The following is a 14,332-nucleotide window of genomic DNA, read 5'->3' as shown; positions in this document are numbered from 1 at the left end:
ACCCCAAGGAGAAGCCCGGCCGCCATAACGAAGAGTAGCCCCCGGCCGACGCAACTAGAGAAAAGCCCACGCGCAGCAACAAAGACCCAACGCAGCCATAAATAAATAAATAAATAAACAAATTTATTTATTTATTTAAAAAAAAAGTGACTGAGGATAATGGGCAGGGGAAGGTCAGTGGTCAGAGGCCTCACCTTCAGAGATGGGAGCCAGTCTGGCTTCACCCAGGAGTGGCCAACCAAGATTTGGAGAGGCCTAAAAAGTGTGGATCCATGAGTAGAGAAATGATCCAGAATGGACCCCACACACACACCCCGCAATCATCCCTCTTGGTTCCTACTCACCTCACTCTCCATCTCAGCTGTCAGAGGTGAAGGCCTCTCCTGGCCACAAGGAGCAAGGGGAGCTGGAGGGGGCAGGCTGGGTAGGGGACCAGGAGGAGCTGGAGGAGACTGGGAAAGGAGCCCAGGGGAGGGGGACAGCAGGGACTGAGCCACAGTCATCACAGCCAGTGAGAACGCACTAGCCAGAGAGAGCAGGGGGGCTGCTGTGGTGGAGGGCAGGGGAGAAGCAGAGGGACAGGGGGGAAAGGAGGGAGGAGCAAGAGTAACCTGGGAACAGCTGGGGAGCAGAGAATTCAATGGAAACTGAGCAGATGGGACTGGAAACTGGGATGCACTGGGGGAGAATGGAAGTGGGGAGCTGGGGGGGTGTGGAGAGAGATTTGAGGAGACCTGGGGAGAAACTGGAGAGAATGAGGAGGAGCTGGGATGACATGGGGGAGAAGTGATGGGGAAGATGGGACTTGGGAAAGCAGGGGATCCAGGAGAAAAGGGGTTTCCAGGAGATGAGGGGGTTCCAGGAGAGGATGGGGAGGTGGAGAAGGCTGCCCAGCTCCCCTGCTCTAGGGTGCTGCTCTGGAACTCTGCTGGGCAGGGAGCGGATGTTGAGATTCCAGTCCTCCATTCCCTATGCCCTTCCCAGGAGCAACCCCAGGGGTCGAGATGAGTAGGGACAGAATGTAGTACATACCACTGGATGGGTCTGGGGGGTACCCTGGGAGGGCAGGCAATGGTGCTGGCTCCTCCTGAGAGAGAGAAATGTCACAGTGGGAAGAGCTGAGTCTTAGGACTCATGAACCTCTAGGAGTCCACAGACGAGTTTCAAGGGATTCAAAAGTGTATTTGAGGGACTTCCCTGGTGGGCCGGTGGTTAAGATTCCACGCTCCCAATGAAGGGGGCCCAGGTTTGATCCCTGGTCAGGGAACTAGATCCCGCATGCCGCAACTAGGATCCCGCATGCCGCAACTAAAGATCCTGCATGCTACAACGAAGATCCCGTGTGCCACAACTAAGACTGGTGCAGCCAAATAAAGAAATAAATAAATATTTTTTAAAAACTGTATTTGAGAAATATGTACTGGTAAAGGGGTATGATGTCTGCAACTTACTTAAATGGTTCCCCCCAAAAATGCATGCACACACACAGATAGGGGAGAGAGGAGAGAGAATGGTAAAGCTCATGTGGCAAAACACAACTGGCAAATCTAGGCAGAGCATCTAGGAATTCTTTGTTCAATTTTTGCAACTTCTCTGTAAGTCCGAAATTCTATTTATTTATTTTTGGCCGCACCGCAAGGCATGTGGGAATCTTAGTTCCCCAACCAGGGATCAAACCCGTGCCCCCTGCATTGGAAGTGTGGAGTCTTAACCACCGGACCACCAGAGAAGTCCCCTCTGTAAGTCTGAAATTGTTTCAAAAGAATGAGTTAAAAGTATGCATTGAACACATTTTTCTAGAACAAGAGTCTGTGGCTTTCATCAGATTTCAAATGGGGGAAGAGCTATTGTTTTGGGGTCCCAGAGATGAAGACAAGTTAGATCCAAGGGGACTGGTAAGGGCAGAGAGTAATGAAACCTGGAGCAGAGTCCCTTCCCCCTGGAGGTTCCCAGAGGGGTCTGACCTGGGGGCGCAGGGGGTCTTCAGCAGCCTCCACAGGGCCAGTATCTCTCTTCAACAGGGTCTCCACTCGCTGGATAATCTCCCGAATCCGGTTCAGGAATCCAGCTCGCTCCGAGGGCAGAATGAACTCGTTATACACCTGGTGAGAGTCAGTAGGAAGGGGAAGGAGGGCTCGGTTATTCCACTCATCCCTCTCTCCCGGCCTCCGTCTTTAAAAACCAACCCTTCAGGGCTTCCCTAGTGGCACAGTGGTTAAGAGTCCGCCTGCCGATGCGGGGGACACGGGTTCGTGCCCCGGTCCGGGAGGATCCCATCTCTTCAACAGGGTCTCCACTCGCTGGATAATCTCCCGAATCCGGTTCAGGAATCCAGCTCGCTCCGAGGGCAGAATGAACTCGTTATACACCTGGTGAGAGTCAGTAGGAAGGGGAAGGAGGGCTCGGTTATTCCACTCATCCCTCTCTCCCGGCCTCCGTCTTTAAAAACCAACCCTTCAGGGCTTCCCTAGTGGCACAGTGGTTAAGAGTCCGCCTGCCGATGCGGGGGACACGGGTTCGCGCCCCGGTCCGGGAGGATCCCACATGCCGCAGAGCGGCTGGGCCCGTGAGCCGTGGCCGCTGAGGCTGCGCGTCCGGAGCCTGTGCTCCGCAGGGAGAGGCCACAACAGTGAGAGGCCCGCGTACCGCAAAAACAAAAACGAAAACAAACAAAAAACCAAGCCTTCACCCCACTGCTTGTGCTCACCGCCAACCTAAAAAAAGTATTTAGTAAAAGCACCCATTGTGTGCCAGGCACTGTGGGGCGTAAGGAGAAATACAGCTTAGAGAAAATGAGGTAACATTCACAGCGTGCATGTATATACCAGATCTTTACATATCTTATCACATTTAACACCAACAACAGCTTTCTGAGGTCTACATTAACACCGCCACTTTAGAGTTATGCTAACCAATGCTCAACGAGGTGAAGTTCAGTCTGCCCAAGATCAGGGGATTTGCACCCAGACCTGTCTAAAGCCAAAGTCTGAGTTCTTTACACTGTTGCCTCACATGCTTTTGGACACAATTTCTCCTCTCATAGGGCTTATAAAGTATGCCCCACAGATCCACATACACACACAGCCCCACAAATTTAAGTAAAAATAAGGCAATAAATGGTAAATGTATCATTCAAGTCTGCAAATGCTTACTGAGCACATACTATGTGCCAGGCATTTGCTAGGTTCTTTGAGGGAACAGGGAAGTATGAAACAAGGTCCTGGTCCTGAGGAAGCCCCAAATCTAGTGGAAGAGACACACACATACATAACTCAATAGACTGCAAGTCAGCCCATGGCAGGTAAGGCGTTTTTGATTGGTGTAGAGATAAAAATGCTACTCCCGGAAGGGGAAAGGGAAACCTGCTGTTTAATGGGTAGAGATTCAGATTTGCAAGATAAAAAGGTTCCAGAGATCTGTTGCCCAACAGTGTGAATATACTTAACACTACTGAACTGTATACTTGAAGAAAATGGTTAAGATGGTACATTTTATGTTATGCGTTTTTTCACACAATTTTTAAAAATTCCATTCCAAGAAGAAAGCAGTTCATACCACCTCAGGGAATAGGGGGAAGCTGGGATGGCTCCACAGCTGAAGCTTGAAGGATGAGTAAGAAAAGCATCCCTTTACTGAGGACCTACCACGTGTGGACACTTCCCATACTTTTATCATCATTTCACTTCTTGTACATGCTGTATCACTTCTCATAAATTATATATTACATCAGAACACCCTTGCAAAATAAGTATTATCCCCTGCGTTTTACTGATGAAGTTCAGAGAGTTTAAGAAACTTGCCCAAGCTTGCCAAGTTAGTAGATAACAGAGCTGAAGTTTGAACTCAGGTCTTATGTGAAAGTCCACCCTTTCCTCTGTTCCATGCTGTTCTGAGGCAGGAAAGGGCACAGCACATTCACAGCACATTTAAAAAGGGCACAGCACATTCACAAAATAGCGAAGACTGGAGTATAGCTGAGAGTGCTGTGAATTTTAAAGGCCGTGATCCAGAGTTTGGACGTTACTCTGTAACCACAGGTAGCCTCTACAGATTTGGGGGCAAAAAAGCAACAAGAGGAGATCTAAGTCTCAGGAGAATTCTGCTGCAGAGGAGTGGAGGGTGGGCTGGGAAGGAGAGAAAAGAGGGCAATGGACCCTGGGTTCAGGGTCAGGGTCCCTTTGGCTTTGTGGGATCTGAGTGGGGCTTGAAAGCCCAGTAGAGAAAGCTCCCAGGGCAAGACCCCCGAGGATATGGAGCCAGAAGCTGAAAGGCACCCAAGCCTCTTCAGAGGACCATTCAGAAAGCATTGTGGCTGGAGGAAAGATTCCTGAAGGGTTGAGTGGCTTGACAGAAGTTGATAAGCCTGCACGCCAGGTGATAGTTTATCTTTGTCCCCGACACAAGCTGAATGACATGATGGAGGAGGAGCTTTAGAGAGAGTTCCTGAAGTCTGACGTTTCTTCCATTCCCTTCCCTCTTTCATCCCAGAGGCTGGCATCCACTGCCCCCACTCCACTGAAACTGGTCTCCCACAAAGACCTCCTCCTGACAAAAGCCAGTGTGGTCTTGCCTCAGGCTTCACCCTAGGCCTCCTTGAAACCATCTCCTTACTCAGTTTTTAGTAACATCTTCCGGAGCTCCTCCTACCTCTCAGGCTCCATCTCTGTCCTTCGATGGCCTATCCCCACCCCCACCCCCCATTCCACAACTGGGGGTATCCACTAAGACAAACCTCTATGCCTCAGGCTTTGCAGGCCCACCTTCTCTCACGCTCAACTCGGCTGAGACTCCCAGATCCACCGCTCTCTCCAGCCCTGACCTGTATTCTCTCCTATAGAGGATCTTATCTTGCCTGTCTCTCTGTCATTCAAGCTCATCATGATCCCTAAGAAAAAAACAAGCCTACTTGCATTTTCTAACTTCCTCTCTCCTTTGATGGCCTATTGCCATTAGTTCCTCTAAGCTACAACTCGCCCTTGATATCCCCTCTCCCTAACTCCCTCTCATATCAACTCAGCAAATATTTATTGACCATCTACTATGTACACTGTACCATGTCAATAGATTACTGGATTACAGAGTAATTTATTTTCCCAAAATGACCCTCAGATTCACCCCTTTTCTTCCTCCTCCCCCATAATCCATTCTCTCCTTGGACCACATCCGGCTTCTTGTATCCACCTGCCAACTGGATTCCCTACCCCCAACCCTCTCCCACATCGCACAGCAGAACAGTCTTCTTAAAACCTATTCTCACCATGTTACACTCTAACTCTTAAGACTGTCTATGATCTGGGCTCAACCTCACTTCCACAACTCTCCTACAGGGACGCTTTTCTTTTTGGATTTTTTAAAAATTGAAGTATAGTTGATTTACAATGTTGTGTTAATTTTTGCTGTACAGCAAAGTGATTCAGTTATACATATATACACATTTTTTTTCATATTCTTTTCCATTATGGTTTATTACAGGACATTGAATATAGTTCTCTGTGCTATACAGTAGGACCTTGTTGCTTCCTATAGGAACCCTTCCAATGACAAAGTCTCCTCATGAAGCCCTCCTAGCCCCATATTTCAAGTCACTCCCTATATCCATGCCTTTCCTTTGCCGTACCTCCACCGGACATGCCCTTTCCACTCTTCACTGCCATTCTGGCCCATCTGTCAAGACCTCACGTAAGTCCTACCTCTTCCCCTGCTGCCCCCAACCCATCCTTTACTTACAGCCACAGTATCACGTGTATAGCGTGCACTTCACTGCACTTATGTATACCCTATGTTAGTCTCAAATTGCTCCAGCTGAGGATCCAAACCTCACTGGATGAACAGAAACCTCCCCCAAAACAAGGACAGAGATGTCTTCAGTGTCACTGTGCTGAGGGCCAACCAGCTTTAAAACCCTTGCTGTTGGATGGGGTTGGGGGGGGGAGTTCAGCAACAGGGGACATCAGGAAGTAGACTCTTGTCCCAGATCCAAAGACTCTGTCTTCATCTCTCTCCCCCTCACCATGGCAGCTGCAATCTCTTCCGGGCTGTCCCCATCCAGATCAAATCGGAAGGTCACCATCTTGCTGTTGTGCGTCTGTAGCTGGCACTCAACGACTCTGTCATTCTGGTCTGAGACCTTCAGAGTCAAAAGTCAGCAGAGGGAGGAGGTCAAGCTCTCTGTCTTCATCACGTGTCCCCACCCTACTCCAACCAAATGACAGTGGCCAGATTGGAACTGGAGAGAGGCAGATTCTGCCCCCATAGTCTTGTATTAAAAACATGACTGGCTGACTCTTGGGTACCAGTAGCACACTGCTTCTCCCCTTTTCTGGCTAACTTCCCCTATCCCTCTGACAGTTCCCTCCAGGCCCTGTAGCTTATTCCCCAACACCTGTGCCCCTTCCTTACACTTGTGACCCGAAGCCGGGATCGGGGTCTGCGCCGGAGGTTTTTCCCTGGGGGTCTCCTCATCTGTTCCATCCCTTCTCCCATGTCACTAAGGCCTGATGCTGCATCTGAGGCATAGCTGGAAAAAAAGGAAAAGAAGACAGGAGTGTCAGAGTGGACACTGGGAGCCCAGAGCTCCATATATTTCACCCTAACACCCCAACTCAGACCAGAACTTACCTGTCTCCAGGGGAAAAGTCATTGCCAGGGCCAGAACGTGGAATGGATAGGGCAAAAGCCTGAAATAGGATATGGGTTCATGAGGTCAGGGGAGGATAACTGTTGGACTCCAGGGAGATGGTGTCAAGGGTGCTGGGGTACTCGGCAGAGGGAATTAAGAAGGGGACAAGAGGGGTGGATTTCCAGGGACATGGGGCCATGTCAGGGGTTTGGGATTTACAGGATGGGAGATAGGTTATAGGATTGGAATGGCTTGGAGCCCCCCATGTGACCCCCTCTCACCGAGGGCAGGCAGAGATGGGACTCAGCGGGGCTGGATGGCACGCCCCTAGGGGGCTGAAGGGCAGGGTCTGAGGAATCCAGGAAGCCGGAGGAGCTGAGGTAGCCATCAGTCTCGCAATCCGCTGGTGGGGAGGGAGGGGATCAAAAAGTGGAAATAAAGGGGAGTGGTGGCCAAGGAGGGAGGCTGCCTGAGCAAGGAGGGGCCTGGAGCTGTGGCAGAGTTCTTTCCCAGGAGGAGCTATGGCTAGATGTGGTAGGCCGGGTAAGTGACAATGCTGTTGCCTTGAACTTCTGGGTAGGGGGCAGAGGTCAAGGGTTCTGGGACCTGGGTCCCAAGGTCAGAGGTGACTTACAGGTGGTAGATGAGTAGCTGGCATGGCGGAAGAGGAAGGGCTGGTGCTGGTCTGCCTCTGGCTCTTCGGGTTCAGGGGGGAAGACACTGGAGGGAGCAGGAGTCATGGGGACAGCTGCTGGTAGGGGCCCTGGCGCTGGGGGGAAGGCCTCCAACTCCTTAGCTTTGCGCAGCTTCTCACGCTTTCGCTGGATGGCAGCAACCCGTTCACGCACTGCACGGGCCACTGGCTGGTAATCAGCTTCGCACACTAAGCCCAGGGCCACCTGGAGTTGGGAGGGTGAAGAACACAGTTTGAGATGAGATTCCCCCTCCCCCAACAAAGACCCATCATGACACCTTCTTGAGGCCTCCAGGACATGGAAGAAAGGGAAACAACATTTATTGATTACCCACTGTGTCCATTAACTGGCAGCTCTTCACATTATCAACATTAAATCCTTCCAGCAACCTTCTGAGGTAGGTCTTATCAGCCCCATTTTAGAAATAAGTAAACTAAGTGACCAGTTCATGGTTACACAGTAAGTCAATTGTTCTTGGGGGCTGGGGGGACACTTGGCAGTATCTGGAGACATTTTTAGTTGTCACAGCTTAGGGGTAGGTACCGCTGGCATCTACTGAGTAGATGTTAGGGATTCTTCCCAATATCCTACAATGCACAGTACAGTCTCCCAAACAAAGATGTCAGTAGTGTCAAGATCAAGAACCTCTGTATGTAATGGATCAGGATCCGATCTCCGGTCAGGTTTGAGCTATGCTTCGGAGACCCGCTCCTATGCCATATTTCAAACACATTCTCAGGTTCCTGACCCAGACCCACCAAGAGATGATTCCCACCCTTTCAACTGCACTTTTCTATCAAGAATTTCATACTCTTTCCCTTCCCCCTTCAGGCCTTCCAAGACCAGCCCCACATCTTCTGTCTCCCATATATGCCTCTCCTGGTCCACCAGCTTCTGTTCATCATGTCCTTATTCATTTCAATAACAAGCTTTGCTGGGCATGTAAAGGCGGTGGGGCAGGGTGATCTGACCTAAAATCTGAACCACCTGAGTCAGTTCTGCCATTTACTTGCTTGGGACCTTGTACAAGATATTCAACCTCTCTGGGCTTTTATTTCCTCATCAATAAATTGGGATAAAGTCACTCCATGCAGGGTTGGTAACAGCCATCAAATGCATGGGAAAGGGCTCTAAGCTGTGTACAGATGTGGGTGATTAACAAGCTCCCACCACGTGCTAAGCACCGTCAGGAATAGAAAAACCAATACACACAGTCCCTGCCCCCAGGACTTTATAGTCTAGTGGAAGAGAGAGACAGGAATGTCTCTGGTATAAAACAAGACCAATGGGGGCCCCTCCAGTAATGGAGCACCTGCTGAAGTGGGAAAAAAGCATTTAATTTTGACTCTAGAGGGGACAGGCTTTCTGAAATGGATGGGTCTGAGCATGAAGGAAGATCGAGAAAAAGACATGGGGGGGATGGGGGATGAAAAAGGGAAAAACAGATAAGCTGGCGAGAAGGGCATTTCAGGAAAACCGGATCAGCAGGAAGTAAAACAGGGAGGTGGAAGGACCCAAGGCTGGAAAATGAAATCTCTAACTTGTGGAGAACACTAGGTGTGCATGCGGGTGGGGTGCGTTAAGGCCGGAGCTGCGGGATGACCCTTGCGGGAGATGCCGAGAGGGCTGGGTTGAGCCCCCCTCCCATCAACCAGGCACCCCTCCAGCGAGGCACTGGCCCCTCCAGTCGACCGTCCAAACTCCCCTCATATGCCCAGCCGCAGGGCAGGCAGTCTGTCCTCCGCTCACCATCTCCTGCGCCACCTCCTCGGCTGCGTCCCGGCCCAGCTGGAACAAGAACTCAATGGCCTGGTTGTCCCGGCGGCGCCCCCCTCTCCGCGCGTCCTCCATGCGCAGCCAGAGCTTGAGGTCCGGCTTCTCTCCGTCGTCCTCCTCCGCCAGCTCCACGTGGACGCCGCGCTCCTCGCGGAAGAAGGCGTGAGCCAGAAGGTCCTGGATGGTGAACCTGAGGGCGGCGCCACCGTGAGCCGAGCCCCACCGCCCCCCCCCCCCCCCCCCCCCCCCCCCCCCCCCCCCCCCCCCCCCCCCCCCCCCCAGGTCCGGCTTCTCTCCGTCGTCCTCCTCCGCCAGCTCCACGTGGACGCCGCGCTCCTCGCGGAAGAAGGCGTGAGCCAGAAGGTCCTGGATGGTGAACCTGAGGGCGGCGCCACCGTGAGCCGAGCCCCACCCCCGCCCGCCCCCCAACCGCCCCCACCCCCATCCTGCCCCCTCCACCCACCTCTCGTTCTTATCCGTGCGGATGCAGCCTTCAATAATCTCCTTCACCTCGGGCATCTTCACCTTGTAGAAGCTGTTCGGCTTTGTGCCCTGAGGAATGGGGTTGCATGAGGCCTCCCGCCCTCTGCGCCCCAGCTCTCTGCTTGACACACCCGCCCCTGCCCGAGGCAGCAGGGCGTGCAGACGCAAAAGCACCGCGACTGCTACTAGGAGATGTGATTTCAAATCCCAGTCCCCCCACGTATCAACTGTGTGACCTTGAACAAGTCTCTCGCTGAGCCAGTGTCCTCATTTGTAAAACGCAGGGCAGAACATTTGCCCTGCGCACCCCGCGGGGCAGCAGGAAGGATTTCACATCGATTGGATGTGAAATCGTTTGTAAGCTCTAGGGAGCGCTACACACGACATTATTCTAAATAGCTTGTATTGGAGGAGCCTTGTGTGCATCCAATATCCTTCAGTGTTCACCAGGGCGTCTTTACGTCCAGCCTGTTTTCATTAAGGGAAAGGGCACTGACCGCGGGGTGGCTGGAGCAGGAAAAGTGTAAAGGGGACCTGTAATTCCCTCTCCTCCCTGCCCCCTCTCACCGAAGTGACCTTGCGGTAGATTTGCGCGGCATTCTGGCACTCAGAGTAAGGGTACTCCGAGGTAGCCATCTCCAGCATGCACATGCCAAACGCGTACACGTCCACGGCCTCATCGTATTTTTCCTCGTACATCTCCGGGGCCATGAACTCCGGGGTCCCTGCAGGATCCACAGCAGGTGTCAGGCTGCAGTGCCTCCTTTATGGCTTCGTCCCTCCCCTTGAGCGTACAAGAGGCTAGGCAGTTCTGGAGTGCAAGTGACCGACCCCTCCCCGTCCTCTGTGTGTGAGGGTGGGGGGTTGGGGAAGGGGTGTGGGGAAGAGGGAATGCCATAGGTCTCCCCATCTTCCCTGTGGTCTTCTACCTCCGTGGATCCCGAAAGACACTGCTAGGGGGAGGGCGTCCCCAGGCTCTCTCCTGACATGGGGAAGGCAAGAATGGCAAGGACCCCCCAGGAGGGACTCACCGATGACGCTCTTGGCGAAGGAGGCGCGTTTGAGCGTGGCCAGGCCCAGGTCCCCAATCTTAACGGAGCCTGTAGGGCCCGTGATAAAGACGTTGTCACACTTGAGATCCCGGTGCAGGATGGGGGGTACCCGGGAGTGTAGGAAATGGAGCCCCCGGAGGATTTGGCGGCTCCAGCGCTGAAGGACTCGAGGCTTCATCTCGCGGAACCGCCTCAGGTATCTAGGAGAGGGCGCATAGCCACGGTCTTGGTGGGGGACACATAGGCTGGGGAGGGAGACCACCACTGGGAAGTTCCCCGTAGCCCCACCCACTCCCCCGCCTACGCATCTTTTGCCAGCCTCTCCTAGCCTAGATCCACGCCAGTCCTCAAGCAGAAACGCAGTCGGGGCGTGTGGTAGATAGACAGGAGGTTACAAAACGGGGGTCGGGCGGTAAATGCACAGACAGGGCCGCCCCCAAGGTGCTGTGGGAGCGCCAGAAGGGATAACTAACTGCCCCGGGCGTGGGGGAGGGCTTCAGAGAGGAAATAACTTTCATGTTGAGTCTTGAAGGATGAGTAGGCGTTCAAGGGTGAAAATGGGAAGGGATGAAGACTTTCCAGACAGAAGGGACACCCGTGCTCAAAGGCACGGAGACAGCAAGTGATGGGGCAGGGTGCGAGGAGCTGCTGGGAATTTGGTTTGTCTGGAACGCAGGCTGGATCCTATAAGGACTTTGTGAGCAGTCCTTAGAGAGTGTGGACTTTATCCTGAGGGCAGTGGGAAAACTCGAAAGGGTTTTAAGGAGAGAAGTGACAGTGCCAGATCTCTGCAGGCTGCAGGAAGATAGGATAGCTTGCAGAGGAGAGAGGCAGCGTGGGGGAAGACTCCTTAGGGGGCAGCTGAGGCCTCCAGACGCTCAAGAGAGGAGGATGAGAGATAGTGAGCCTGGTTTTGGACCTGCGTGTAGCGTTTGAGGAGGCTGGGCTCCTCCAGAAGCAGTGGAGACCTCCCACCACCAGTCCTCCCACCAACTCCCACCACCAGGCGCAGAGCTCACGTCTTGAGCGTGCCCGAGGTCATGAGTTCGGTGACCAGCACGATGCAAACCTGGCCCCTCAGCACCGACTTCCACGAGTCGTAGAAGCGGACGATGTTGGGGTGCTGCAGCCCCTTGAGCATCTCCACCTCCTCCGAGAATCGCTGCCGCTCCGTTCGAGACAGTTTCCGAGTCTGTGGGGTAGGGGGTGGGGGTCACAGTCACATCAGGCCCAGGACCCCCACGGAGAGGGGGGATGGGAGCACATGGGGCAGGGCTGAGGGAGAAGTGAGGGTAGGAGCCAACAGATGGGGCTGGGTGGGTGGGATCATTTGTCCACCGATTGTAGATCCCTAATTCCCGGTGTGCCCCCCTGGGCTGCTCCAAGGACACACCCACCATGGGCCTGGGGCCGCCCCCTGGACCCCCTCCTGGACACAAGCGCTTTTATGCAGCCCTGTCCAGGAGCCCTGAAGTCAATAGCGCCTTTGTAGCCGCCCAGGCCGGCCATGGGGTGGGAGGGGACGCCCAGGGGCTGGCAGCGGGCAGGCAGCAGGCGGGCAGCAGGCAGACGGCAGGCAGAGAATTGGGGCCGGCAAGGGGATTGGCCTCAGAAACTGGGAACTGCTAGATCCAGGCAGGAGGCAGGAGGGCTGCAGAGGGAGGTACAGAGAAAGAGACAAAGGATCCAGGACCAGGTGCCAGGAGACTGCCCCCTGCCCCATGGCTGTCTCGCCTCCCCCATCTCCCTCCTCCATCTCCCTCCTCCACCCCCCCCCCCACCCCAGTGTAGCCGCCCAGGCCGGCCGTGGGGTGGGAGGGGACGCCCAGGGGCTGGCAGCGGGCAGGCAGCAGGCGGGCAGCAGGCAGACGGCAGGCAGAGAATTGGGGCCGGCAAGGGGATTGGCCTCAGAAACTGGGAACTGCTAGATCCAGGCAGGAGGCAGGAGGGCTGCAGAGGGAGGTACAGAGAAAGAGACAAAGGATCCAGGACCAGGTGCCAGGAGACTGCCCCCTGCCCCATGGCTGTCTCGCCTCCCCCATCTCCCTCCTCCATCTCCCTCCTCCACCCCCCCCACCCCAGTTTGGCCGCCTTGCCTTGCCTGGCTTAGAGCCTGGGGCGCGGCACTGGCAGGCGCAAGGGGCAAGCCCAGTGCCAGGGCTGGAGGGGAGGACCCTTCCCCCAAGCCCTGTCCCCCCAGTCTGAATCCAAAGCTGCTAGCTCAGACTTAACTGGGTTCTTCCCCTATGGGAAGAAGGTCCTTCAAACCAGCATACCCCTAAAGCCTATGGGGTTCAGCACCTTTGGATCTGAGAAAGGAGAGCTCAGGTAGGCAGCGGGATGAGGAGCAGGACTGGACTCAGTCCAGGGCTGGAGCTCCCTGTCTCCCCTCCCCCAGCTGTGGAGAAGTCCAGAAGTCTGACTGCTTCAGAAGGGGCGTGGGAGGGCCCCGTCCTGCCACAATAGCCCTAAATCATCTGGAAATGGAGAGGACCCTGCCTCAGCTGCTGGCCTCCATCATTCCAGCCTCCTAACCTGCAAAGATCCAGGGTGAGGGAGCAGGAGGGTCAGGGTCACACTGAGGGTCTCAGGACTTACGGGGAAGGGAGAGGAAGGGAAGAGATAGTAGGTAACCACTACAGGAAAGGGGTGAGGCCAACCACCCCTCAGGCCTGAACTGGCTCCCTACCCAATTTCCCATCCTATTTTCCACCTCTCAGGGTTGAGTATAGAGCGCGTAAAGTGAGAATGGCTAAATCCATAGGGGAGCCACCATACACCACCTGCCTCAGTTTCTCCTTCTGCAGCCCGGAATCAGCCAGGTCCATGGATCATCAGAACAAGGGGGACAAGAGTGTCTGGATATTTGACTGGAAAAATACATCCCTCTTGCTGCTGTCCCCTGGGTCTCCCATCCCAAGACCTCCAAAGGGTCCCATCCCGTGGCGTCACCGAGGGGGCTCCCAGCCGCACCTGCAGCTCACACCAGGCCACCTCCACCGTGGTGTCGGTGTCCAGCCCTCGATACACCGTCTTGAACGAGCCACGTCCAATCTCGATGTCAAACTTGAGGTATCGGCCGTCCGGGGACGTTGCCACAGCCTGAGTCTCCGTGTCCTCCTTTTCCTCCTGCTCCCGCCGCCGCTCCCGGGCCGCCGCCTCGGTGATCCTCGGCGGTTCCCGGGACCCCGACCCTCCTGCGGAGCCCGCGAGTTCCGGACGCTCGGAGTCTGAGGCCTTCACCGGGGCCCCGGCGGTCCACGTGCCCTCAGTGGGCTCTTCAGAGCTAGGCGGTGGACTCATTGCGGGGCCGGAACCAGCGGAGTCCGGAGGAGCAGGAGGCTCCGGAACCGGTGAGGTTGGCTGGGACCAAGAGCTCAGCAGCCCCAAGTCGACTGAGCTGCGGCGGCTGAGACGGGAGGAGCGCGGCCGAGGCTCAGCCTTCCCGGAGAAGCGGCGCGCCCGGCGAGGGGGCCCGAGGCGGGGCGGCCCCGCCGCGGCGAGAGGCGGCGCGGGCCGCAGGGCCAGGTCGGCCTCCGCCTGGGACATGGAGACCTCGGTCTCTGGGGCCGGGGGTGCCAGCATGAGGAAGGGCCGGGCGCCGCAGGGCGGTAAGCTGGGCGGCTGGAGAGGAGGCGGCCTGACAGAAGAACTGGCTGGGTGCGCAGCGCTCCGGCTGAGCTACTGGGGCCCCAGCCCAGGGTCGC

The 14,332-nt window shown here is 55.0% G+C and overlaps 1 protein-coding gene across 1 annotated transcript; it reads right to left on the bottom strand.

Annotated features, from left to right (window-relative positions):
- Positions 1-194: 194 nt before the first annotated feature.
- On the bottom strand, positions 195-14,210 carry WNK4 (WNK lysine deficient protein kinase 4; the record flags this gene model as incomplete). Its single annotated transcript, XM_028485669.1, has 15 exons — positions 13,599-14,210; positions 11,645-11,817; positions 10,605-10,825; positions 10,141-10,298; positions 9,554-9,642; positions 9,064-9,280; positions 7,254-7,518; positions 6,901-7,022; positions 6,619-6,677; positions 6,400-6,517; positions 6,011-6,127; positions 1,965-2,102; positions 1,033-1,087; positions 345-928; positions 195-255 (listed from the first exon to the last, which is right to left on the bottom strand). Coding segments are annotated over exons 1-15 (2,989 nt in total), but the record flags the coding sequence as incomplete, so codon positions are not given.
- Between the last annotated feature and the right edge of the window lie 122 nt (positions 14,211-14,332).

Source organism: Physeter macrocephalus, unplaced genomic scaffold (assembly GCF_002837175.3).
Source record: "Physeter macrocephalus isolate SW-GA unplaced genomic scaffold, ASM283717v5 random_627, whole genome shotgun sequence".
Taxonomy (NCBI): Eukaryota; Metazoa; Chordata; class Mammalia; order Artiodactyla; family Physeteridae; genus Physeter; species Physeter macrocephalus.
The sequence above is the reverse complement of the archived record's forward strand: the minus strand, read 5'-3'. Positions and strand labels throughout refer to the sequence as shown.